This window comes from Tupaia chinensis, unplaced genomic scaffold, assembly GCF_000334495.1.
Source record: "Tupaia chinensis unplaced genomic scaffold, TupChi_1.0 Scaffold144529_1, whole genome shotgun sequence".
Taxonomy (NCBI): Eukaryota; Metazoa; Chordata; class Mammalia; order Scandentia; family Tupaiidae; genus Tupaia; species Tupaia belangeri.
The window spans coordinates 3,498,404-3,523,437 of record NW_006204388.1 but is presented as its reverse complement, the minus strand read 5'-3'; the positions used below and the strand labels follow the sequence as shown (position 1 = coordinate 3,523,437).

Genomic DNA, 25,034 nt, shown 5'->3' with positions numbered 1-25,034 from the left:
CTGCTGAACGAGTCTGCTCCTTACTAGGGATGGAAGCCCATTTATACCACCTACAACCCCATGATTTAGACAGGTCAGCTAGGTCTTTTCTAGAGTAACATTTAGCCTCTACATTTGCCCAGAAGCCCTATGCGAGCACCTCTCATGGTGTAAGTGAAAGTGAAAGTTCTCACTTTCTGGTGTGTGTGTTTACATACCAGGCCGGAGATATTAAGCACCAGTCCCTAAATGTACCAAGAGATTTGCTCACCTCATAGTGTAGCCGCCGGACTTTGCTCATGGCGGGCAGGCTAGACTGCTTCCCACTGATGTTCCGAAACACCTGAAACACCATGAAGCACAGGAACAGGAAGTAGAGGCAGAGGCAGATCCCAGCCACGATGATGAAGGCCATCTGAGTGTCCAGTAAAGGAAACAATTCCAACCACGATGATGAAGGCCATCTGTGTGTCCAGCCAAAGACACACACAGAGTGCACAAGCACTTCTCCCAGCTCTGTTGGCATTGCTCCACACATCTGGGTGATTCTCAGGGAGGTGAGATGTTAACACCTGGCGCTCTAATGCCAATGGTAGAAAGTCTTCTGACATAATCGCACCACAGAGGGAAGTGTTCATACATGCTTTCTAAGCCAAGTAAGAAGAGAAAGAACCCCTTGCTTACTGGAAATGTAGACTCCAGAGTCCACCCTAGACCTACCGAATCAAAACTTGACTTTTAAGCCAGTTCCCAAAAAGATTCATATGCACAAGAAATGTGAAAAGCACTGATATAGTGATTATTGGTGGTGAAATACTGATCAAGTGAAAACCACTCTTAAAATCACTGGATGATGCCCAAGTTGAACTTCAGGTATACAGAATCAGATTTTCCTAGAGCTAGGGAATCAAGGATAATCACGTTTGGGAACCACTGGAGTAGCCTAGTCCCTTGGTTTGTATAAGAAAGAGACTAAAATGGCCTGGAGTGATGGAAATCAGGCGGAGTGGGGCTTGGGTGTAGCAGCAGCTCCGTACATGGGATTGAAGGGCTTCTGTCTCCACAGAAAACTTGTCAAAGGGTATGGGGAGCAGAGGACACAAGGTGGAGGTAGAAGCTGGGGTTGGGGCAAAATATGTTGAGCTCTGTCAGGAAGACCTTGAGGATATGGTTTTTAGAGCTAATGTGAGAACCACCAAGGCTTAGGAGGGTGAGCTGGCTTGTAATGCAGGTGACCTGATGCCAGCTCCTTTCTGTTATCATTCTCCCTCAAGCTGCACATTTAAAAAAATATTTTATTAAGTGTGAAGTTAGCACCTATATTTCATTAAATAATATATTTAAACAGTTTCTTCTCTCTTACAATCAATAGTCCCTTAGAATGAAGGAAATATGAGTTACTTATTGTAGGACTTTAGTTTTTATTTGCCTCCACAGACTTCCATTATGTCTATCAAACCAAAGGGTTGGGGCCTGCCTCATTGCCTAGTTGTTAAGAAGCTAGATCCCATCTGGGTGACTGCTGTTCAAATCCCAGCCCTTGTGGCTTGAAAAACACACTGAGTATGTGTGTGTGCATGCCCAAAATGCCAGAAGGATGAAAAGATGGAGGAGCGGGGACTGCAGAGTGACCATGCCCCATCGAGGAGGACTGCTTTCTCCTCTCCCTCCCTCTGTTTCTTTGTATGTGCATTTTGGCAATAAAAAATAAAAAGGAGAAGGAAGAGAAGAAGAAAATTTCAGAAACGAAAACAAAAAGTTTGAACTAGACCTCACATCATAAATATTTCCTTTGTGTAACTAACCTTTCTGGGTGGGAAGGAGGGTAGCTGAAGAAGGAAGTCCAACTCTTTCATCTTTAAGGTAATGATCCTATTGACTTAGCACATGACAAGATATCAGTTATCAAGGAAGAGTACAACCCAGGCTTTTCTCCTCACTCCAGAAGAGGGTTTTTTTTTTTTTTCCTTCCAAAGCACTTAACATTTTATTCAAAAAGATAAAATATTTAAATCCAGCATCCTAAAGGGGATAAGCTAAGATTGTCACTTCTGTTTCACTAAGATGACTCAGACAGTTTATGCCAGCCAATCAGAGGCCACGGCGATGCCTGTGGAACTAATCACCTTAGCCTTATCTTGACTGGGTCTCAGAGTGAATAGCAGCAGCATGGTATCCAGCACACCAAGGTCACCGTAGGAAGTCTCGTACACAGGCAACTTCAGAGCAGGCTCTCCCACAGGGCCTGAGAGCTGAACTCCTGTGGCTCTAGGGAAAACCAGTCATGCTTCAGTCTGCAGTAAACAGTGTATAATAGATCGTGTAGACAGGCTGCAGTAAGACCGGCAACTCTGATCCCTCTGCCTTGGGGACGTGCTCCAACCTCCTCATTTTGCCTGCTCTCACCCCAGCTTGAAAGCAAGGGCTAATTCTCATTATTTGCCTTAATTGTGCTATTATCGTGGGTCTGAGGATCAAAGCTCTGGCTGAGCATACAGGGAGAACATCAGCAGAGACAGAAAATGATCCTGGAGGAACAGGGTGGCTATGGGAAGACATAAAACCCTGGAGCCCATCAAGGAAGGATACGGCCAGCTCTGTTCCAACATCTGTAGTCCAGATACTGTAGAAGGGATTTGTGAGTTGTACCCCTCTACAAAGAAAACGAGATGGAAAGACAAGACACAATTAATTCAAAGGCAAAAGGGAGCTTTTCTTTATATATATTCTCACATATTTTGCAGCTGGAGGGGTGAGGGCTGTATGAGAAATGTCACAGAGACTGTGAAAAGAAACAGAACTCGTAGAGTATAAGCTGCCCAAACGTTCTGCAGCTATTAGGAGCTGCAACTTTGATTTAATCCCAGTCTCTATCCGAGGATGTGGCCTTGACCAATGTTTTCATCCCAAAGGTTCTCGACTATCATTTTTACTAAAACTCTAAAGACACGGGAGTGGATTTGGTGATGTGCCTTCCAGCCGGAGTCCCCACGGGCACCTGCTCACCTCTCACACATGTCAAAGATGAAGAGGCAGAACGAGCCAACAGCAATTGGTCCAACTTGTTTCCAATACCCGGCAATGTGATTCCGCTCATGCTGATCCTGAGGAAAAGCCAATGGAGAACGGAGATAGAGATAAAGAAAAGCAAAACAATTCTAGAGGTGAGTCAATGCTTGCTGCCCAGCCCCAGTGTATCAAGCACAGGGCTTCCCTCTAGAAAAGTCTCTGTTCAGAAGATCACTTTTGTCAGGGGAGTCTGGCACATAATCAGATGACTACAAAGCCTATCGACAAGGGTTCTATTGTGCCAAGAATGGGACGCTATGCCAACACCAAGATCTGGCACCATAGGTGGGGGATGTTTGTGGTCCACAAAACAACTCATTCATTTAAATTCTTATGGAACTTCTAACTTCTGTTCGTAGGGTGGTTCCTAGGTAGAGTGAAATGAAGGCACTAAGGCATTTACATACGTCAGGTATAAGAGACCTCTATGGTTAGGAAAATAGACCTATTGGGTTACCAGGAAAGTTATGACACATTTTTTTTTTTTGCATATAAGAACATAAAGACTTTCTCAATAACCTAATATCTCTCCCAATGCTCATTAAATCCAAGAATGATTCCTCTTTATAGATAACACAAAAATTCTAAGAAAAAGAAAGTAGAGGAACAAAGAGTGAGAAAATGGGAATGGGAAAAGAGATATCTTAGCCTCCAGGCTGGGACCCAAATGGCACAGTCCACACTGGTTCATTCTGGACAGTCCCCCTGACTGACTATTGAGTCCCCCTTCCAGTTTCTGCTGCTGAGGGCTCACTCCGGTAAGCCCCTGTGGAAGACCCCTTATGTGGACTTTGGCAGTAGGCAAAAGCCTCTCTCTCCTCCCACGCTGTTCTCCTGAAAGGGCAGCAGGGCATCAGAGTTCAGATTTTATGACCAACCATAATGGAATTTAAAAACAGTCACTCTCCTAGTGCCTGTCATGAAGAACAGAGTCCAGCGGGCAATCACCACCTCCCCTGCAGCATGATGATGGCACTATTCTTATTTTTATCCATAAAACCTTCGAGTCTTAAAATATGATTCGGTGTCTGTGCAGGCAAATATCTGAACCAGAGGGCCTAACTTGTGCCTAGTGGTTTAATCTGCCTTGCCCACAGCTAATGCGAGGCAGAGGGAGATGAGTGTTGGTTGGCAGCCCTCGCAGAGCAGCTTTGGTGAAGATGTCTGTCCTTCCTTCCCCAGGGGCTTGTACCATCATGTGCTCGCCACAGAAGATGATCCAGAAGGAGAGAAGCATTGCGTAGAAGATGCCTTGTCGGATGTCACCAAACAGTAGCATCCAGGTCCAGTCAAACCCAATAGAAAACCATTCCACTGGGATGTTGATGAAGGTCATGGAAATCCCAAGAGCGAAGATGACTCTGATGGTGAGAAAAAAATATCAGGAGAACCGCTTTATTCCTCTGGGAGGAAGATTTCCAAAAATCAGAAACCAGTTTTGAGTGTTGAGATTTTACTTGTTGAGACTAAAGCTGGATGATCGGTTCCCTAGCTTTCATAACGAGTTTTCACACAAAGATGCAAAAATGGCCTATTTAGTTGGCACTACTACAGAATCAACTTTTCTTTTTTTAATTTTTTATTAAATTTTTGCCAGAGGGCATGTGTGCTTGCCAGAGACAGACTGAAAGAAGTGAACAAACAACATCTATGGGGAATGGTCACATTGTGACCTCTTCTCTATTTTGCCCTCTTTTCGAGATTCTGAGCACCCACGTAGGTCTGGCACATTTTTTAAGTCAGCAAGTTCAGGACTTGAACCACGCAGTCAGCCATGTGGGATCCATCTGCCTTAACTGTCACACCAGAGTCCAGCCCAATTTTTCTGCATAATTGAACCTGACCTCCTTAATGCTCCACTCTTTATTTTGGTACCGCCTCAGGTTAAGAGCTTCCTACAATGTTTTCATGCCTCTTTGCCTTCTTAAACAGACCTCATGGAGATCTGCCCTCTCTTATCTATTCCGGTTATCAATTAACCTAATCATTAAGACTACTCATTATTACTGTAATATCTTCTGCAGCCACAAATTATATGAGCATACTTGTTTCAATAGTAAATGACTCCAAGCACAAATGAAATGTAAATTCTTTTGGCTACCTGATTAGCTTTTACTTTACTTTCCCCCTGTCACATCATTAACTGTCACTTCCCCTCTCTATAAAAATACTGCTCTTGGCCAGTCACACTGGTGCAGGAAACACAACGCTCAGTGATACCGAAGCCACAGGGGAAAGTTCCTGGGTGCTGTCTCAAAGTCTCCCTGCTTGTGCTGATGGTGTGCATGTAGCAGGACCCTGGAAGCCAAAGGTTGCTGATGAACCATGGTGTCAGGGTCCTTTTGGGGGAGCCTCTGTCTCTCTCTGTCATGAGGGAAATACATAAACTTTAAAAATTATATAAAATAGGGGCTGGCCAGCAAGTGGCATGGTGGTTGGGATGCTAGACTCGCACATGGCCAACCACGGTTCAAGTACCAGATCTGGTGGCTTGCTTTCTCATTCTCCTTCTCTCTCCCTTTCTCTTTCTCTCCAGTAAGCACAAGTCCCCTACGGCAAATTTTAAAATAATGATAATAATAAATAAAATTAAATAAATAATTCTAAAAATATATCATATAAAACCTATATGTCACATATAAAAGTATATATCCTTTTTAGCTCACTGACTTACTCATTTTTTTCATACTTGTGAAATATGTATGTTTAATTAAACACAGATTATGTGCCAGGCATTAAAATGATAGGGACAGGGGCCAGCAGGTGGTGTGGTAGTTAAGGTTGCTGGACTCCCACATAGCTGACCACAATTTAAGTTCTAGACCTGGCGGCTTTGCTTTCTCACTTTCTCTCTCTTATTCTGTCCCTCTTTGGTCAAATTAAAATAAATAAATAAAGTCAAATAAAATAACTAAAAAAAAAAAAGAGGAACAATGTTTTTTTTTTTCACTCATGGAAGTACATGTAGTGGGGGAGGCAGATAGAGAGAAGATTCAAATAGAGTACAATAAGAAGCAACATTATAGAAATATATAAGCATAGAGGGCTGCTACCAGCACTTCTGATTTTTTACAGAGACAGAAATTGAGCTGACTTGTGAGCTGAGATTAGGAAGATGGGAAGGGCATCCCAGGCAGAGGGCAAAGCCTGGATGGAGGCACAGAGGCCTGGAAGAGCCTGCAGCATTTGGAAATCTACACGTAGCATATATCAGAAAATGACAAGATATGAGACCAGGGAAATAAAGAGGGCTGAGCTCATACCTCATCAGAGAAACTTGCATACCTCATCAGAGAATAAGAACCTTACCTCGAACAGACTGAGGATCCAAAAACAAGCTTAAACAATAGAGTGCCATGATTCATTCATTTGACAAGTATTTATTAAGCTGCTTCTGTGTCCCAGTCACTGTTCTAGATGCTGAGAATACAGAAGTCAGCAAAAGAAGCCAGAATCTTGCTCCCCTGATGCTTACGGTCAGATCAGGTGGCATGGAGAGTAGGGGGGTGAGGGAAGATGATAAACAAATGAAGGATTAGCATTATGAAGAAAAATGAAACTAGGTGGGGTGAAATTTTATACAAAGTGGACAAGGCAGAGCTTCTAAGATTAAAGACATTAAAGTAGGGCCTAAAAGAAATGAGGAACTGAGACCCAAAGTTTCTGGGAAGACCGCTTCAGATAAAGAGGAGAACAAGTGCAAAGGCCCTGAGGTGAGAGCATGCCAGATATGTGGGAACGCCATCAACATGGAGATGGGAGGATAGGTGATAGTATCAGAGGTGGTAAGGGACTGGATCATAAAAGGGTTTGTATTACAGGGCAAAGGAGATAAAAAGCCAGCAAAGAGCTTTGAGCAGGAGTGACATGATCTGATTAACACTTGAAAGGGAAAACGCTGGCTGCTGTGTGAATAGATCTGAAGTGCAGGAAGGAAAATGGTGAAAGCAAGGAGAGCCTTGAGAGGCTATTTGCAATCATTCAGATGAGAAATGACGGTGGCTTAGTTAGATTAGGGTGGCGACAGTAGAAATGGTAAGATTTCCTGGTGAGTTGGCTGAGAGGTGTGAACAAAAGGGAGATATATAAGATGACTCCTCTATTTCCAGCCTGAGCAACTGAAAGGATGTAACTGCCATTTACTAAAATAGGGAAGCCTGAGAGAGGAACAGGTGTGAAGTGGGAGGAAATCAAATGTTGTTCTTTGTACATGACGTATTTTCAATGTAAAGGAAGTCAGTAAACAGCTCGCATATCTGTGTTTAGAGCTGAGTTTGAGGATATAAATTAAGCATCATCACAGGGTAGACGATTTTTAAGACCACAACACTAGATGAAATCACCTGGAACATAAACATGGCTAATAAAGAAAAGAGGTCCCAAACTAAGTGCTGGCTCCAAAATTTAAGAGACCAAAGAGATGGAAAGGAATAATAGTGGAGACTAGAAGGAGGAGCAACAGTGAAACATGATGCTCTGTGAGGCTGACTCAGATGGGAAGGTTCCAGGTTTGTGTCCAGAGACCTCCCTGAGTACCTGTGCCATAATCCTGGCTGGCTGAGGCTGGGGTGGATTATGGTGTTGAGACTCAGTTGTGGGAGCTGTCTCTGTCTCTCTGGCTCAAGGAGGAAATAAGGGTAAACTTTAAGAAAGATGAAAGAAACACTAATGGAGACTGAGTAATGGTTGACAAAGGAGAATAGGCAAGAGAAGGGTGGAAAAAGCTCTGTAAAGAAAAAGGAAGACTGTGATTAATTATATCAAGTGTTGATGATGGGTCAAGGAAAGTGAGGACTGAAAAATGACCTTTGAATTTAGAAATCTGAAGATTGGGGACCAGCAGTTGGTATAATGGTTATGTCGCTGGACTCCCATGTAGTTGACTGCAGTTCAAGTGCCAGACACAGTGGCTTAAATTCATGCCGGGTGCATGCCCAAGATCCTGAGAGGAGAATGGAGGAAAGGGATTGCGGCATGGCCATCCCCCCTGGGGGGTGATTTCTCACTTTCTGTCTCTCTGTCTCTGCCTTTCTGGTGAGCGCATGCGCCCTCAAAGCAAAAACCTCTCCAAATAATAATAATAATAATAATAAAATAAAAAGACAAAAAAAAGTGAAAGTCATTAATGATCCTGTTAAGAGTAGTATTAGTTGAGTTGTGGGATAAATTAAGACTAGAAGAGATTTGAGGAAAGAGGAGGGAAAAAATACATGGGAAAGATATTTGAGGGAGGAGTCTTGCTATTAAAGGAAGCTGGAAATGGAGTGTTAGTTCAGGGGGGAAGTGAGGAAAAGGGGTGTTTTGTCAAAGAATGGGACAAGGTAGAAAGTGTTTGTGGGTTAATGGAAATCATCCAGCACAAAGGGAGAAGTCAATGACACAGATGAGAAAGGAGTTAGGAGCAAGGCCGTCCATCACAGAGATGTATCTGCTTCTGACTATGGGGATAAAGAGCAAAGTCAGAATAAAGAGTCAGAAATGTAAGAGAAAGAACGCCAAAGATTTAATAATATTTTTTTCTTAATTTACCAGAAAACACTTGTGCTCACTGGAGAGAGAGAGAGAGAAAGTGAGAAAATGGCCCCCAAGGGGGATGGCCACACTGTAGTCCTTTCCATTCTGTTTTTCAGTTTTGGATTTTGAGGATGCATGCACACGTGCCCAGCATCTTTTTCAAGCTGCTAGATCTGGGACTTGAATCACTTGGTTGGCCATGTGAGATCCAGCCACCTTAACCACCATGCCATCAGACAGTTTATGACTTGGGCTAGTGATTTGTTCAGGACATCCTGAGTCTCCTTAGTCATAAACTTGCTGCTTGATCTGAACTCATGCAGGCACAGAAGCACAGCGGATCTTGGGAAGCCAGCATTCTTTAAGAGTGCTCCAAAAACAGCTCTTACTTTTCCAGAAGCACAGGGGGTCGGGACATCATGGTGATCCTCCTCCAATACCACACCATGATGATGAAGATGCTGGGCGTAAGGAAGGTCTTCATGGCAAACCACACCTTGGTGAAGCCTCCATTTTGGTGAATTCCCTAGACAGAGACCAATCATAATTTTAAAGGTGAATATATCTTAATGTTATTTTCTACCATCAAGAGGTGGGAGAGGTCAGTAGAGACCTCATCTGAAGAACTTAGAGAACAAGATCTTTCACATTCACAGCACATACTATCTCCTATACCCCCGGCTCTTCCTTAGACACTGTGGAGATATACAGCAAAAGGCATTAAAATGGGCTCACTCTATGATAAGGGAATGATTAACAGCATAATCAAAGATTTTTCCAGAAGATTTTCATTCAAAAGTTAAAAGATATCATACATGCCTAATATGTTGAGTGGTAAATGTGCTCAAATAAATCTACATGACAGAACAATAAGCAGTATCAAAAGTATATGCATGATATCCACAATATAATATTACATGAAGAAACGAGAAACACAAATTGATTCTAATATGATCCCATTTTTTTGTAAGGGAGGGAATACACACACACACACACACACACACTCGAAAGAAGATATATCAAAACCTAGATGGCAGGATATGCCAGGTAATTGTGCTCTTCTGTGTCTTTACCTGTGTTTCCTAATTTTCTTCAATAAATAGGTATTTCTTGTGTGACTTTTTGCTTTAGGACACGTGCGTTCACCAGAAAGACAGAGAGAGACAGAGAGACAGAAAACGAGAAATCACCCCCCCAGGGGGGATGGCCACGCTGCAATCCCTTCTCCTCCATTCTCCTCTCAGGATCTTGGGCACGCACGCACATGCGCCCGGCGTGAGTTTAAGCCGCTGGGTCCAGGACTCAAACAACGGTCAACCACATAAGAGTCCAGCGACATAGCCATTACACTGCTGGTCCCATGTGACTTGTTTGTTTATATTTATATTTATATATATATATATATGTAAATAGCCTCCTTACTCTGTGTTCTATAGTTTCTCCAATTAAAAACATGAAATGGAAAGAACCTAAAGCAACCCTGTTCCCTTTAACATTTTTCTTGCAAGGAGAAACATGTAAAAAGGAAAATTTACTTTTATCTTGGTATTATTCATTACACGATCACAACCATATTATTATGATCTTGTAATCATTATAATGATCTTAAGTGATCTTAAGCACACTTAAAATCTTAAGTGGGTACAATAATTGCATTGTTTGCCATTTCTGTAATCCCTCGCACAAATTAATTCACTTTATGATCTCCGTCATCACGGCTCTGCTATTATTCCCATTTCTCAGATGAGACAGCAGAGGCAAGTGAGGTATGGAGAGACCCAGAGTGAGATGGACTCCCCCTGCGATATGCATGCCCGAGAACCAGTGTGTTTGGCCAGCGTTCTAGTGTCAACAACCTGCTAAGAAAATCACATTCACTTACCACCAACCGAATATCCTTTATCTCCCCAATCCCAACATTGATTTTCTTCTTCTCATTCACAGGCAGCCGGATGTTTAGAAGGTAATACTTGTGGGCCACAGACCCAATTTCCATGAACGGAAGGACATCACAATCATAGTAGCGGCCCTCATGCTCTGAGGTCTGGAAGGAGAACAGAGGGTTTGAGGTGGGGTCACTACTTCCAACAGACTGGGTCTGAGTTCCCTTACCCTGGCCTCAGATCACCAGTTTTAAAAAGCTCATGCTTAAAGGTACACCTTAAAGACAGATAATAGGACACACTGAAGACATGGTGTCCATCCAACTCCCTTACCCCAAAAATATGCAATCAAAAAATAGCCACACTGAGGTAGAACCAGACATTTTAGGTAAAGAATAGAGATACTTTGTTATCTCTTCACACCTTTGCTAATCTTCATTAGAGGATTCTTTCATCTTCATTAGAGCCTATAGAAGAAACTATAAGAAGCTGAAAATACCTTATTCTTATTGACTTGACAGGAAAAGAAGGAACCCAAGGAGTCCCTGGAATATGAGGACAAAAAGAAAAGACAGAAAGGAAAGAAAGGTAATAAATGAGATCAGTTTGCTTCACCCACTCAAAATGTTCTCCCTCCAAAGTTTCTTAACAGCCAAGAGGCAAGATGGAAGAAGAGAGCAAAAATTTTAATTATACAAATATTTAGCCCAGTTTCTAGAAACCCTCTTGGGCTTCCTGACAAACGATTGAACAGAAATTGCCCAACAATAGTAGTGGGAGATTGGAGAATAGATACACAACTTGCTACTGAAAACTGATGCTGTTCTACCTCACCAGGAGCCCCAGTCACATGCGCCTGTTGAGAGGTGGAGGGTAAGGGAAAAATCTGGGTATATATAGACCGAACTTCAGCAGACAGGGGCTTCCCTGTGGTAAAGCAGATGAGAGTCTGCCATCAATGCTGGGTTTATATGTCAATTTTTATGTGGAATTTCCTCATTATGAAAGAGTGGTGACTAATAAACATTATTCCTAACCCTAAACTTTCAGCACCTCCATACTTTGTCACAAATCTTTATAGCAAAAGATTTAATGCAGGGCTGCTGGCGGCACAGTGGTAAAGCAATGCTCTGTGATGCTGGAACCACATGGGAAGGTCCAGGTTCATGTCCTGGGTCCTCCCTCTACAAACCAGGTATGCACATGTGCCCATGAACCTGACTGACTGAGGCTGGGGGTGGATCATGGTGTGGGGACCCTGTTGGAGGTGCCTCCCTCCCTTTCTATTTCTCTAAATAAATGAACAGATAAACTTAAAAAGAAAAATGTCCAATGGAAAAATTTAAAAAATCAATAGATTAACTAGTATGGGAAGGGTGATTCTGGAGGGTTCCTTACTGGAGAGTCAGGACTTAAAGTGCAACAGGCATTTGTACAGAGACAGAAGACACATGGGAAGGGGAGAGGCAAGGCAGGCAAACCCAGGACATAGGCTTTTCCATTCTCGCTGACCTTGCAGGCCTCAGCATTCAGTCATTACAATGTTTAATCCCCTAAGGTGTGAGGGACTGTTGTCAGACACTACCAGTTAGTTAGAATTGGCATTTGAGATCAAAGACAAACTTTTGTAGGGCGAAATCTGTTTCTTTTTCAAACTCAGCTGCACATTGGGTCATTCCTCCTATACAGATCATCTTTAGCTCTCTTTCACTTTTTTTTTTTTTTTTTTTGGCTATGGGGTTTGTGCACTTGCTAAAGAGAGACAGAGAGAAGGAAAATGAAGAAGCACACTTCTGGGGAGATGACAACATTTCAATCTCTTCTCCTCCATTGTCCCCTCAGGATTTTGGGCACACACACACATGCACCCAGCATGTTTTCCAACTGCTGGGGCTGGTACTCAAACCACGCAGCTGACCAGGTGGGATCCAGTAGTCTTAACCACCATGCCACTTATTGGCCTCCTCCCCTCTTTTCTTATTATCCTTATAAATTAGTGCTAGAATGAAGGCCCTGCAGGAATTACTAAAAATACATCACAGATTCTCATTTAAGTTGCACTGAGGAGGCTGACTACCTTCTGTGGTAACATCAAGAGGATGGTTTCTGATATGTTTCCATCAGGGTCTTATTTAAGCTATGGAAGAATTTGAGAGGGATGGGAACAGAACACATTTAGGTTAATACTATATGATGTGTATCTTGCTTATGGTTCCCAAAGCAGTAGCAGAACTGGAACAAAGACGTGAGTCTTTTAAGTCCAGCTGCGCCATATTGCTGCCTCCAGGACCAAGGGGGAAGAGGACACTCAAGTGCAGAGGGAAGACAGGAAGGGCTTCACCTCAGACATGCCCAAAGTCAGGTATGTACGGTGATGAGGAGCATCCTGAGCTCCTGCCCAGGAAGCTTGCATGCTCATCCTCACCTTATGCCTTGCTGGGTCATCTCACCTCATTTAGCTTCACTTTCCTCCTACGTGAAGCAAGAAAGTTAAATAAAATAATCTCTGGGTTCATTTCTTTTTTCTTTTTCTTTTCTTTTGGTGAGGTTTTTGCTATAGGGTGCATGTACTTGCCAGAAAGACGGAGACAGAGAGATGGAGAGACAGAAAGTGAGCAATCACCCCCCAGGGGGGATGGCCACATTGCAGTCCTTTCTCCTCTGTTCTCCTCTTGGGATCTTGGGCACACACGCACATGCGCCCAGCATGAGTTTTAAGCCACCGGGTCCAGGACTCGAACTGCTGTCGACTACATGGGAGTCCAGAGACATAGCCATTACACCAACTGCTGGTCCCTCTGGCTTCACTTCTAATTCCCTGCACTAGGTCCCTGGATGTCTCATACTTCTCTGTGTCTACAGAGAGGATAATTCTACCACCTGTGAAACTAAGTTCAACAAATGTTCAACACACACAAAAATCTGGGATCCTGGCCTGGCCTCCCTGTCTCAGAGACAAATTTACTGTATTCTTTCAGGGACTTTTATGTATGCAATGAAGTTCTGCCTCTGCCAGTATTTAGGGCACTTAAGAAGAAACAGTCCTCTCTCTTTCTCTCCTTCCTCTCCCTCAACCCATTCAGTCCTCCCCCCAACTCCGGCATGAGACTGTCTAATTAGGACAAATTACAGCAGGTGGCAACTTGACTTTTTTTTTTAACTTTGCAATCCACCAGGGACTAAAAAGCTTTAAAGCAATTTCTCATTTAATCTTCAGACTCAAGACTGAATTTCACTGCAATCAAAAGCACAGATTTGATGATTCATTTCCTTCTCACCTTTCAAGGTTTAATATCTTTCTTGAAAGGGATCAACACATTCTAAAGATAATTAAGCAACTGTCATTAACAAGCAGTTGCAGGCAAACACCCCTCCCCCCCGCTCTGCTTCTCCCGTGCCCTCCAAGTGTAGAAGTAAGGTGAGAGAACATTTTTTTTCCCCTTTTCTGATGATGAAATTCCATATCCGAAAGCCCTCCACCTTATTCAACCTGTCTCTCCTCTGAAAGATGCAATCCACTTGCAGTTACAGCTACAAAGGTTCTAATTCATTTCATCCATTGCATACAAAGATCTGAAAATATTAGCTGCTCCTCTCTCCTGCTTTCTCCAGTGTCTCTCTGCCATTCACTTTTACCTATCTAGATTGTCCCCTAGGACTCACCTAAGACAATTCCAGATGGTTTTGTCAATGGAGAGCCCTATATCTGGTACTCAGCCGAATCTAGAGGACTGGATCACTACCTTCCTCTAGCTTGAAATAATGAACTGAAAGCCGGCGAAATCACAGATTTATCCCCCTGAGATTTTGCTTCAGGTTTTGGGTGTGACCTGAGAATCTACATTTTCTACAAGCTCTCAGCCCGTACTTCATGTAAGTCTGGGCTAGGAAATCTTGGGGAGAGGACTTAGTATTACCGAGTGCCAGGCACTGGCAACAGGTGCTTCTGTGGACATTGCACGGTTTGCCCACAAGAGTCTCAGTTCGCATGTTTTGTCCTGATGGCCTACTTGGCTAACATCCCCTTTTACTCTCAAACATGTCTCAAATAAACTTGTAAGGTCACCCTGCTTATATTTATTATCTCATCTCGTCCATTCAAAGACTTCCAGGTAGATATTATGATCCCATTGTGAAGAAGAAAACCTGGAGCTGAGATGGAGTACTGAGTTTACTGAGATCACACAGTCAGTAAGTAACCCAGCACCGAATTGAAGTCAAGTACGTGTTGTCAAGTCTACAGTTTTAACAGAGGTTAATACTGTGAGACTATCTGCTCTGTAGGATAAGATGAATAAAGCTGGGGCATGGTACTCCAAAGTCCTCAACCTGACATTCATACTTTTTCACAGGAAGCCCTAACTTTACAGTTAGAGGCCAAAACACAGTTAGGGATAGCCCATGCTAGGAGAGAAGAGGAACTGAACTTCTCAACAGAACGGGTATTACAAAACTGTCCAATTCCTTCAGGAGCTACTGATCTGAAGGATAGTAAACGAGGAAAGCCATAATCAGCAATGTTTTTTCAGTGGAGAGTTGGGCCTCACATGCACTTTACACAAAGAAATCGGGAACATCTCTGCCCCTCAGTGGACATTCGAAATCACCTAGCTAGTGATGCTCCATGCCAATACCCCTGAGGAATATGAGTCACCAGGAGTAGCAATAACAATGCTCCCTCTTGCCTTCACAGAGACTCTCAGCAGTCAGTGGAGGTGGAAGGAGCAGGATCTCAAGTAGGCGTGTGTGAAGGCAGCACTTGCCATTTGAGAAGGCTCCCGGCTAATTCTGATTTAGTCCTTCTGCCATCCAATCCCACCATCCTCTGGAATCATTGAGTCAATCCTTTATTTTCATTTATGAAAACTCTAAAGCCTGTGACCACAAGAAAACATCTTCTACTCTTGATGCAGGATAGTAACCTCCCTCCCATGGGTGGCTCAATGAGTTTCCCAGGGAGAAGGGAGCATCCTAAAGATGGGTAAGATGACAGGAGGTCTCAAATGCAACTAGCTTTCCTCCTTCAGGTCCTTTATCTGTCTGTGGTGTGCCCTGGGAGTGTCAGTCTTTAGACATGCACATCAACTTTGGCAACCCACAGAAGCCTGAGAAACTGAGAAACAGAAACAAGTACTGATGCAACATGAACAGATTTTCAGCCCTCAAGACAACTTAGCAACATTCTTCAAATATTTTCAGCTATTTCCAAAGAAGGAAGAGTTGTTTTATGGAGGTATTTCAGAGAAACGCTCTATAGTTTGAATATGTCCCCCCAAACACATGTGTTGAGGTTAGACTATAATGGGATTAAAAGGGGAAAAACTTGATCTAATTTTTGTGCTGAAAAGGTAAGGCCTTTGGGAAGAGATCAGTGATTGGGTGGTTAGTGTGGGGGCCCCATGATTGAGTCCTGGTTTGTGTATAAGGAGAAGAATTGAGGCAGGCAGGAGCCTGAATGGAATGCAGACCATGCCCTCTCGCTTGCTGCCATGTTGTGATATGGCCAGAAGAACCCCACCGAAGAAGGGCCCTGGACCTTGGACCTTCAGTCTGTGAACGGAATAAACATCTGTTTTCATAAATCACAGTTTATGAGCAGCCAATCAGACTAGAACAAATTACTAAATCATTTTAATCAGACATTCCTTCTTCTGTTCTTTTCTCCTGTTAAAGGACATGAACTATCTATATTTCCCTTCTCTCCATTGAAACAAAGAAATAATGACCAACCTTTACGAGTTATACATACTAAGAAAATATCAAGACACATCTGTGAAATGTGAGCAAATCCTTCCACATGCCTGGGAACTAAATAAACACTCCATCAACTTAGGCATCTAGGCATCCTACCTTGGGGGATGTGAAGATGCATTTGAGTTTTCGTGGCACTCTCTCGTGGGCCATTTCAGTCCATTCTGAAAACATATCATCACGGTAAGCCAGGGAAACATCCATAGACACTTCTGCATTTTCTTCTGCAAGAGAAAGAACACACTGTTCAGAAATGGCTTTGGGAGGATACTTGGGAAACAGACTGAAATTCTTACAGGCTCTGCCAGGGAAACTGACAAGATAAAAGAGATAAATTAATTCCTATCAAACTCTGAACCTAAAACACTTAAGTCATAGGATGAAAATCTTCATTTGGATGTTGGATCCCTTCCCTTAACTACTCTGGCTTCTATGTCAACTCCTCCAGGGATGGGGGCCTCACTTTCTCTGAGGCAACTCGAATGGTAAGATTCTAACTCATGGTCAGAACTTATCCTCCTGTAATTTGCACTGCTGGTCCTAAGTCTGCCCATAGAAGCTACATAAAGGTGAGGTCCTTCCTTCTTCTACAAAATGTACTTCAGGTACTTGAAAACCGTATCTCATCTGCCTGTTTTCTCTCCTCTATGAATAAACATAACTAAGTCTTCCAACTCTAAAAAGAGAATAACAAAAGTCTCTTTGTTAGTTTCCTCTGAATGCACTCTGAAAGCATCCTTCTTTAAATTACCTCCAAGAAGCTTTCAAATAAAGGATCTGCTCCTCTCCTAAAACTCAAAACCCCTTCTTCAAATTGTGGATAAAGTTAATGTGAACAGCATAGGTTTTTTTTTTTTCTTTCCAAAGTTAAAGACTTACACACAGATACAAATATAATAATGAGCTCATAACTGGACAAATAAATATTCACACATATTTCCCTCTCAGTAAGAACCATGAATGGGTTTAACTCACCACAGAACTCCTTAAAGAGATTAGATTAATAAAAGTTGCATCTATCCATTTGTCTGACAAGCTGAACAAGTTCAAAAAGAAAAGAATCTTAAGAAAGAAAAACAAATTATATTTCCAAAATGATTAGAGAAAGAGCTACTGCTGGGGTTATGAAACTGGCCTCAATTCTAGTCTCTGGATATTCAGCCTTGAGTAAGTCTCAATATCCAGGTCCCTAAATTTGCTGTCTTTTAAGTACTACCCACCTTTTTAGGTTGCTATAAAGGTTAAAATAGGTCAAGAGAGTAAAAGCACTTCATGCTGCTTGGTATACAGTAAGTGTTTAATAAATGTTTGTTGATCCTGACCACATACAAGTCACGAGGGGAGCAGATAAGTATTACAGCCATCTGGAAAACTAGGACTTCTTTGTCTGTTGGTCTCCTGTGGCTTGACACTGTGGTACTTCCTGGTTCTCAGAGGAAATCCAAGAAGAGGAAGAAATAACTCAAGAAGGGATGTGAAGCCATTCTGATATAGGCGAAGCCCTCAGTAGACTTCAGCATCCCCTCTTCTATTGTTTCTATGGAAATCCTCAGCTATACATGGTGAACTGGCCACTGCTTTCCTCTTCTCCCTCCTGAAATTCCACCAAAAAAGATAGAAAAGAGAATAAAGGATATTAAATCACTGGGGGGTGGGGGGGGAATGTAGATATAAACAGACAAGAGATTTCAATTTTTTTTAACAGATGAATACAAATAAACAAAAACAAATAAAGGAGAGTTTATTACAGTCACTGCCTAAGTTCCTACAGAGGGAATGTTCTAGAAAAGTAAGTCGAAGTATCCAACAGAACTCCATGTTGCTCAGAATTTGAAGCACCAGGGACTCCAGGTAGGATGAAGGGTCGGATACTCAGTTCTCCTACAACTTCCCATATCTACACAATCTTGGGGACACTCTGGACTCAAGGACCCAAGTAATGCAGAAAACCAGGGCTGAACATGGGGTACAGCAAGAGTGTAAAAGAAACTGAGTAAGCCCCAACTTGCAGAGGCAGTGTTCAGAGAGTGTAGACTGCTTGGCTAGGGACTAGACTAGATACCATTCCCCCTACTTAGCAGCCTCAGCAGTCAGTAGAAAGGACTAGTCAGAGCTGCTATCTGTGAGTCAAATATCTGACACTATGGAGTCTCCTTTTCACTGCTATCACGAGGATTAGGGATTGGGACACTTGGGGAAGCACTGGAGACAAGGATGCAAACCTGAAAAGCTGTAGAAGTTTTTTTCACACTGATTGCAGGCAGCAGTTCACACTACGTGCTCCTTGGAGCCCTAGGGTTCAGAGCAGTACTGGCTTCAGATATGGCAGGAGGCGCTCTCTATCGGGGCCTTATGTTTTTAATGGGTCCCACTCTATTTGGCCCTCTTCACCCATTCCCCTCCTCAGAGGATAAGACCTTAAGTGAAGGGAATGTGCACATCTAGAGCCTGCTCACTCCTCCCTTCCACTTCTAGACCAGGCTCTAAGAACTTGGAACTCTAGAAGACTCAGCCCTACTTCCAAGACTAGTGTGGCCTCTTCCCCCAATCTGCTCAACCTCCGGAAAGACTAACACCTACTTGTGCAGCCTGGGAGGTCACAAGTGGTCAAAAGTCTGCAGTTTGTAAGGAGGTATAAAGAGAGCTTGATAAAGCCAGCTGGTGACATAGTAGTGAAGCCAGATGGAGCCTTCATGGCCAACACTGGAGTTCAAATGCCAGAACTGGCAGCTTGAAAAACACGCAGGGGGCATGTGTGTGCATGCTCAAAAATTCCAAAAGGAGAGATGGAGGAGAAGGGATTGCAGTATGACCATCCTCTGTGGGGATGCTATCTCTCTCTCTCTCCAGGGAGTGTATATGTCATCTAACAAAACAGAAAAAAAAGGAGAAAGAGAAAGAGCTTGATGAGCTGGCCTAAGAAGCCTGATCCCACATGGCAAACAGCATGGTTCAAATCCCAGTTCCAGTGGTTTGAGAGACACACCAGGATTGTGTGTGTGTGCCTCAAATCCCAACAGAATGGAGAAATGAAGAAGGGAAGTGGTGTGACCGTATCTCCACTGAGGGAAGGGAGGTGCTTTCTCCCTCCCCTGCTACCTAGCTTTCTGCTCTCTCTCTCTCTGGTGAGATCATGCACTCTGTAGCAAAATTTAAAAACACATAAATAGAACTTGAACTTGGAAATTGAGGTATTCACGTGCAAGCATGCAAGCCCCCCCCCCCATCTGGTATGGGATGGAGCAATGGGCAGGAAGAAGAGCTGTTTAAGGTCCCACACTTCCTAGCCATCACATTTTGGTACCAATTTCCAGAGCCCAAGAGTCCTAAATTCAAAACTAAACTTCCAGCCCCTTATGAAGGTAAATTTGCCATTATCAGAGGATAGAGATTATTTGGCTTAACAGATGTTGATCTGATGTATCACTTTAAAATACTTAGGCTGTGGTAGGTATGCCTTCGCTGAGCCCCACAAATGTTAGGAGCAGCAGGATCGGAGCAGGTGTACCTCAGGCAGAGAGAGAATACCAGGTAGGTCCCAGCTCCAACGATTATTCCAACCTACCTACTAGGGATCCTCAAAGGAAACACTGTTTTAAAATATGCTGATTAAAAACAAAATTTTAAACATTATTTGAATGTAGAATTACTCTAAACTAAGCCCTGTGACTTCTGTGCTTTCATTTAAATAACCTCACTGAACTTTCCCAGCAATGCTGCAAAATAGATGTGCTTATTTCTTTTTGATGAATGAGTAAACTAAGGCCCTCGACTATTAGGAAACTTGCAGAAAATCATATTATTGTTGGTAACATGAGGACCATGATGCTTCTGAAATTGTTTTAAAAGACAATCTTTTTTGTCCTGCTTAAAGAAAACTAGTTATCTTGGGATAAAAGAAGTCCCTCAAACCAGTCACAAAATACAAACATGCTTTTAGCCTTTAACAGGAAGACTGCTTTACTTGGTATCCTCGGTGCTAATGTTCCCACTTTGGGCCCTCACGCCCATCCTATGAAGTTGTGGTTGTATAAAGTGCCAGAAATACATGGCTAGGAAACAGAGCTGGGACAGCCCCATTATCCTTGACTACCTTTTCTGGCAGAAAACAGTACAATGAATCAAGCGTATCTTGTGTAAAAGCTACTCAACCGAACACATTTCACAACTTTCTGCAGGAGTGAACAGGCAGTGTCTTTGGCAAGCTGCAAGCTCAGCTCATAATAATGTCTGGAATTCTCTAATCTGAGCTTGAGGGGCGGAACTGTTGAAACCAACACAGCATAAAAATGACCTTCAAAGCAAAATACAACCCAAAGGGAGCGCACCTAGCCGGCAGTTGGGGGAACACCAGTATTCATACTGTGGTTCTGCCCATATCTTCTCATGTTTAAATATCATAACTAATTCATGAAAAATCAAGGTAAGACAAAACAAAACCTTTGCACAGGGCAGCCAACTTCTGAGTCACTCTGTGGAATAGACACTAAATCTCTTCAGACTGGCCACCACACTGCCATTCTTTCCATTTTACCATTCAGTGACGTTCTTTCTACCAATTATCTTTTTTTTTTTTTTTTGAGAAGTTTTTCGCTATAGGGCACGTGCGCTCACCAGACAGACAGAGAGAGAGAGACATAGAGACAGAAAGCAAGAAATCACCCCCCAGGAGGGATGGTCACGCCACAATCCCTTCTCCTCCATTCTCCTCTCAGGATCTTGGGCACGCACGCACATGCGCCCGGTGTGAGTTTTAAGCCACGGGGTCAGGGACGCGAACTGCGGTCGACTACGTGGGAGTCCAGTGACATAGCCATTACGCTAACTGCTGGTTCCCAGTGACGTTCTTTCTAAAGTTTTCCCTTATTGCTCACTAAACTTACAGCGTGAGGCCAGGTGATGGCACAGTGGTAGTACAAGTGGAACCCATAGGGCAAGGTGCTGAATTTATGCCCAGGGACCTCCCTAAGCATGCCCAGGGCATGCGCCTGCCTGAGATCTGGGGGGCTGGGACTGGATATGGATTGTGGCATGAGGACCCTGTTGAGAGTCTCTCTCTCTGCCTCTCTCTCTCATAAAAAAAAATTATAACAAACTTAAAAAATTGCATAGCCTGTTTGTCTAATCCCCACATCTACCTACTTCTAGTGTAACACAAGACAAAGGTATTATCGTTCCTATTTATGTGGTGGAGAAGTAAAAACTCAGAAGACCCAACCCCTAGAAACACTAGACTCAAGTTTCTAAAGCTTCGTGGCCTACAGTCTTATAGTACTTTTTCTTCGTTCATGAGATTCATTAAAAAATGGAAAGCAGGTAGCATATAGCGGTTAAGGCACTGAACTCCCACATGACCAGCTGTGGTTTGAGTTCTTGATCCAGTGGCTTGAAACTCATGCCAGGTGCATGTGCATGTGTGCCCAAAGTCCCAAGAGGAGAATGGAAGACTGTGGCATGGTCATCCCTCTCCCCCCAGGGGGTGATTTCTCACTTTCCTTCTCACTGACTCTCTCTGGTGAGGGCTTGTACCCTATGGCAAAAACCTTTAAAAAAAATAGAAAGCACAGGGATAAAGAAGAGCCACTTCTAGGGCCCCTCTTCTTCCTTCACTGAACTTCGCCACCTCACCCTGGACAAATGCTCAGATTCCTTCTCTGTCAGAATACGACTCATCAGGCCAGGTGGTGGTATAGTGCTAACACAACTGAATTCAGGTGGGAAAGGTTCTGGGTTCGAGTTCCAGGACCTCCTTCAGCACACCAGGTTCGAGTTCCAGACCTCCTTCAGCACACCAGGTGTGCACGAACCCATGATCCAGGCCAGCTGAGACTGGAGGAGATCATAACAAATCTGGAGCACAAAACTTAGAAACTGCAAAGAAATGGAATGAAAGATGGCAACCTGTGCTGCGGGCCTCCCGATTCATTTTCTTTCCTGCCTCTATTGCACTCGGAAATAAAGTTCAGCTTTAATGACTACGTTGCATGTAATGAAGCACCAGTTTCATGACTGCTAGAATATCGTGTGAGCAATACTTCCCCACTCCAGAGAACATGAAGGTGGAGAAATTCCACCTCGAACTCCCCTAGAGATCAACAGGAAGGCCAGACTACATTTGGCACTTGGAGAGCCTTCTCTACCAAACAAGGACACTGCTTACCCCAGTTCCAGGAGGTAAAGGAGTAAGGGGTCAGCGAGAGCCATCACAGACTTAAAGCCATGGCGTCCACACCTACCCAGACCAGCAGCCTTGGAATAGAGGTCCAATGGGTTGGACAAGCTTCCTATTTCTCAAATGGCTTTAGAGACAGTTTTTAGTGGGATGGAAAACTCACTGAGAATACTGGGAAGGGAGATGCAGGAAGACACTGTGGTTACACTATTTCCGTCCTGTTATGAGGGCGGTACTGACATGAGGAAACCTGAGCTCCAGGGTTCTACTAGGGCTGACCCAAATTCCAGACTAGCATTACAGAATGGAAAGATCCATGCCTTTCCTGTGGGGATGGATAGACTCATTTCATCATCCAGAAGTCTTTATCTTCATACTAGTTATACTGCCCTGCCCTGCCTGAAATAAAGTATTTGCCAATCAGTTTTCCTGAGGGCAAGTGGAAAGTCAGAGAGCAGAGAAAATCCTTTATATAAGCCACAGCTTGGGGTGGTGAAGCGGGGGAATAAATAGTTAAGAAAGAAGTTGCACATCCCCAATAAATCTAAGGCACCTGCTAAGGTAAGAAGTGCTCCTGGAGGCCAGCACCATGGTGTAGGCTGTAAAGTGCCAAAGGAGCTTCATGGGAAGCCCAGGTCAACCTGAACATGTCTGGTGTGCCCGTGTACACCTGTGATTCTGGGAGGCTGAGAGGAATACTGTGATGTTGAAAGACCCTGTTAAGAGATCTTGAATTGGGGCCAGCAGGTGGCATGGTGGTTAAGGGTGCTGGACTCCCAACCACGGTTAGAGACCCGGATCTGGTGGCTTGCGTTCTCATTTTCTCTCTCTCTCTCTCTCTCTCTGTTTTTTTCTGATAAAATTAAAATTAATTAATCAGTTAAATAAATAATTTTTTGAGAGGTTTTCGCTATAGGGCGCGTGTGCTCGCCAGACAGACAGAGAGAGACATAGAGATAGAAAGCGAGAAATCACCCCCCCAGGGGGGATGGTCATGCCGCAATCCCTTCTCCTCCATTCTCCTCTCGGGATCTTGGGCACGCACGCACACGTGCCCGGCGTGAGTTTTAAGCCACCGGGTCCGGGACGCGAACTGCGGTCGACTACGTGGGAATCCAGCGACATAGCCATTACGCTAACTGCTGGTTCCCAATAAATAATTTTTTAAAGAGAGAGAGAGAGTTCTTGAATCTGTCTCATGAAATAAATAAACTTAATTTTAAACAAATGAATGGCCCCTGGGGTAAGGGTATGAAGTGATAAAAGGAAAGTCGTGGCTTCCTTGAGGAAGTACTGAGAATGCTTCTCACTTACACCACACGCCCCTCTCATATGTGAAATGGGTATCTTCAAGCCAGGGTAGTACAAACAGGACAAGTTCGGAGGCCAGGCCTGGTGTTGAGTTCTGTGTTTATGTCTCTGTGACTGAGTAACCGTAAATAAGGTTCTGTCTCCACCTTTGCAGGACAGAAGCAGCGTGACCCACCTCCTAAGGCTGCTGACCACTTGGCACAAAACAGGCATTGTAAATACAAGTCCCCTTTCCACCCAGTGAGTGCCAGGATAGTTATATACTGCTGGCCAATTAACTAGAAGAAGGCAAAGGGGAAGGCACGTTTCATTACAGGAAGTAAAAAATTATCTCATGGTTGTCAAAAGCTTTTAGGTTGCTAGAGAAAACCTGATTTTCCTGGATCCTGGCTCTAGGAGAAAAATATTAAAGAGATTTCAAAAAGCTGATGTGCATTCATTCCCACATTACACAGGGAGCTGCCGGTCACCGGAGTTTGTTTGGGTAACCTTAGAAAAAGGCTGCACAGACCGGCCTCCTCCCAGCCTCCGGCAGACATATAATCTGGGGTTATTTATGCCAGCGTTCCTTCCCCAATCAAAAACCCTCTGACCTGGCTTGTATTTTGATGCTTTCAATTAAGGAAATAACAAAACCAACTCTGTCCTATCCCCATGGTTAGGTCTGGCAAAAATGGACTCAGCTAATTATAAATTCGGCCCTAAGCTGTTTTCTTAAGATGCCCTACAGGCCTGGGAGTAGTGGCTATAAAAATGAATGAGTACAATTATTTCACAAGCCGGCTTAACAGTTTACTTCACGTTACCGCTCCTGTCTTTCCCCATCATGGCAGGTATTTGCATTGAGGAGAATGATTTCCCACGTGCAAGAAGATATACTGTTAAGCAATGTCAAAACAATTCATTAATGTACCCTGATGTAGTACAAGAGACTTCACAAGTTTGTGGAAATAATATTAAAGTACTAGTTTATTTTGGTCAAAAACATTTTTTTAATTCATGTAGTTTTTTTCATAATACGCATTTTCCATGAACTTCCTGAAGACTCTGTATCTCTTACTTGAAGTCAGGTATCTGTCTATGAAACATGGCTAGGGCAAGGGACAATATTGCTTAATCAGGTCCTTTGCAAAGGGGTATCTCAGTTAGAAAACCTCTGCTTATTCCCACTGTGGCCAAGCGTGTGACAGCTTAAAGGCTATACAATTAGAAAAACAACTGAGACCAATCTATTCATGGGCCATGCTCCTAAAACACTATTCTCTGCAAGCTAGGACCACTCGGGAGGCTTAGGTTTGATTCTCAGTCTAACCTACAGGCCGGGCCCAATGGTACCTGTCACCACAATGACTTGG

At 43.4% G+C, this 25,034-nt stretch overlaps 1 protein-coding gene across 2 annotated transcripts in view; it reads right to left on the bottom strand.

The window, feature by feature from the left end:
- The window catches only part of WLS (Wnt ligand secretion mediator), a 157,579-nt gene that overhangs the window by 51,151 nt on the left and 81,394 nt on the right, over positions 1-25,034 (bottom strand). For both annotated transcript variants that reach the window (XM_006167150.3, XM_006167149.2), the window contains exons 3-9: positions 16,296-16,420; positions 10,445-10,606; positions 8,952-9,088; positions 4,241-4,409; positions 2,986-3,083; positions 2,569-2,632; positions 251-394 (exon numbers count right to left, since the gene is read on the bottom strand). In XM_006167150.3, the coding sequence (XP_006167212.1) occupies positions 251-394; positions 2,569-2,632; positions 2,986-3,083; positions 4,241-4,409; positions 8,952-9,088; positions 10,445-10,606; positions 16,296-16,420 (899 nt within the window). The remainder of the gene's footprint in view (positions 1-250; positions 395-2,568; positions 2,633-2,985; positions 3,084-4,240; positions 4,410-8,951; positions 9,089-10,444; positions 10,607-16,295; positions 16,421-25,034) is intronic.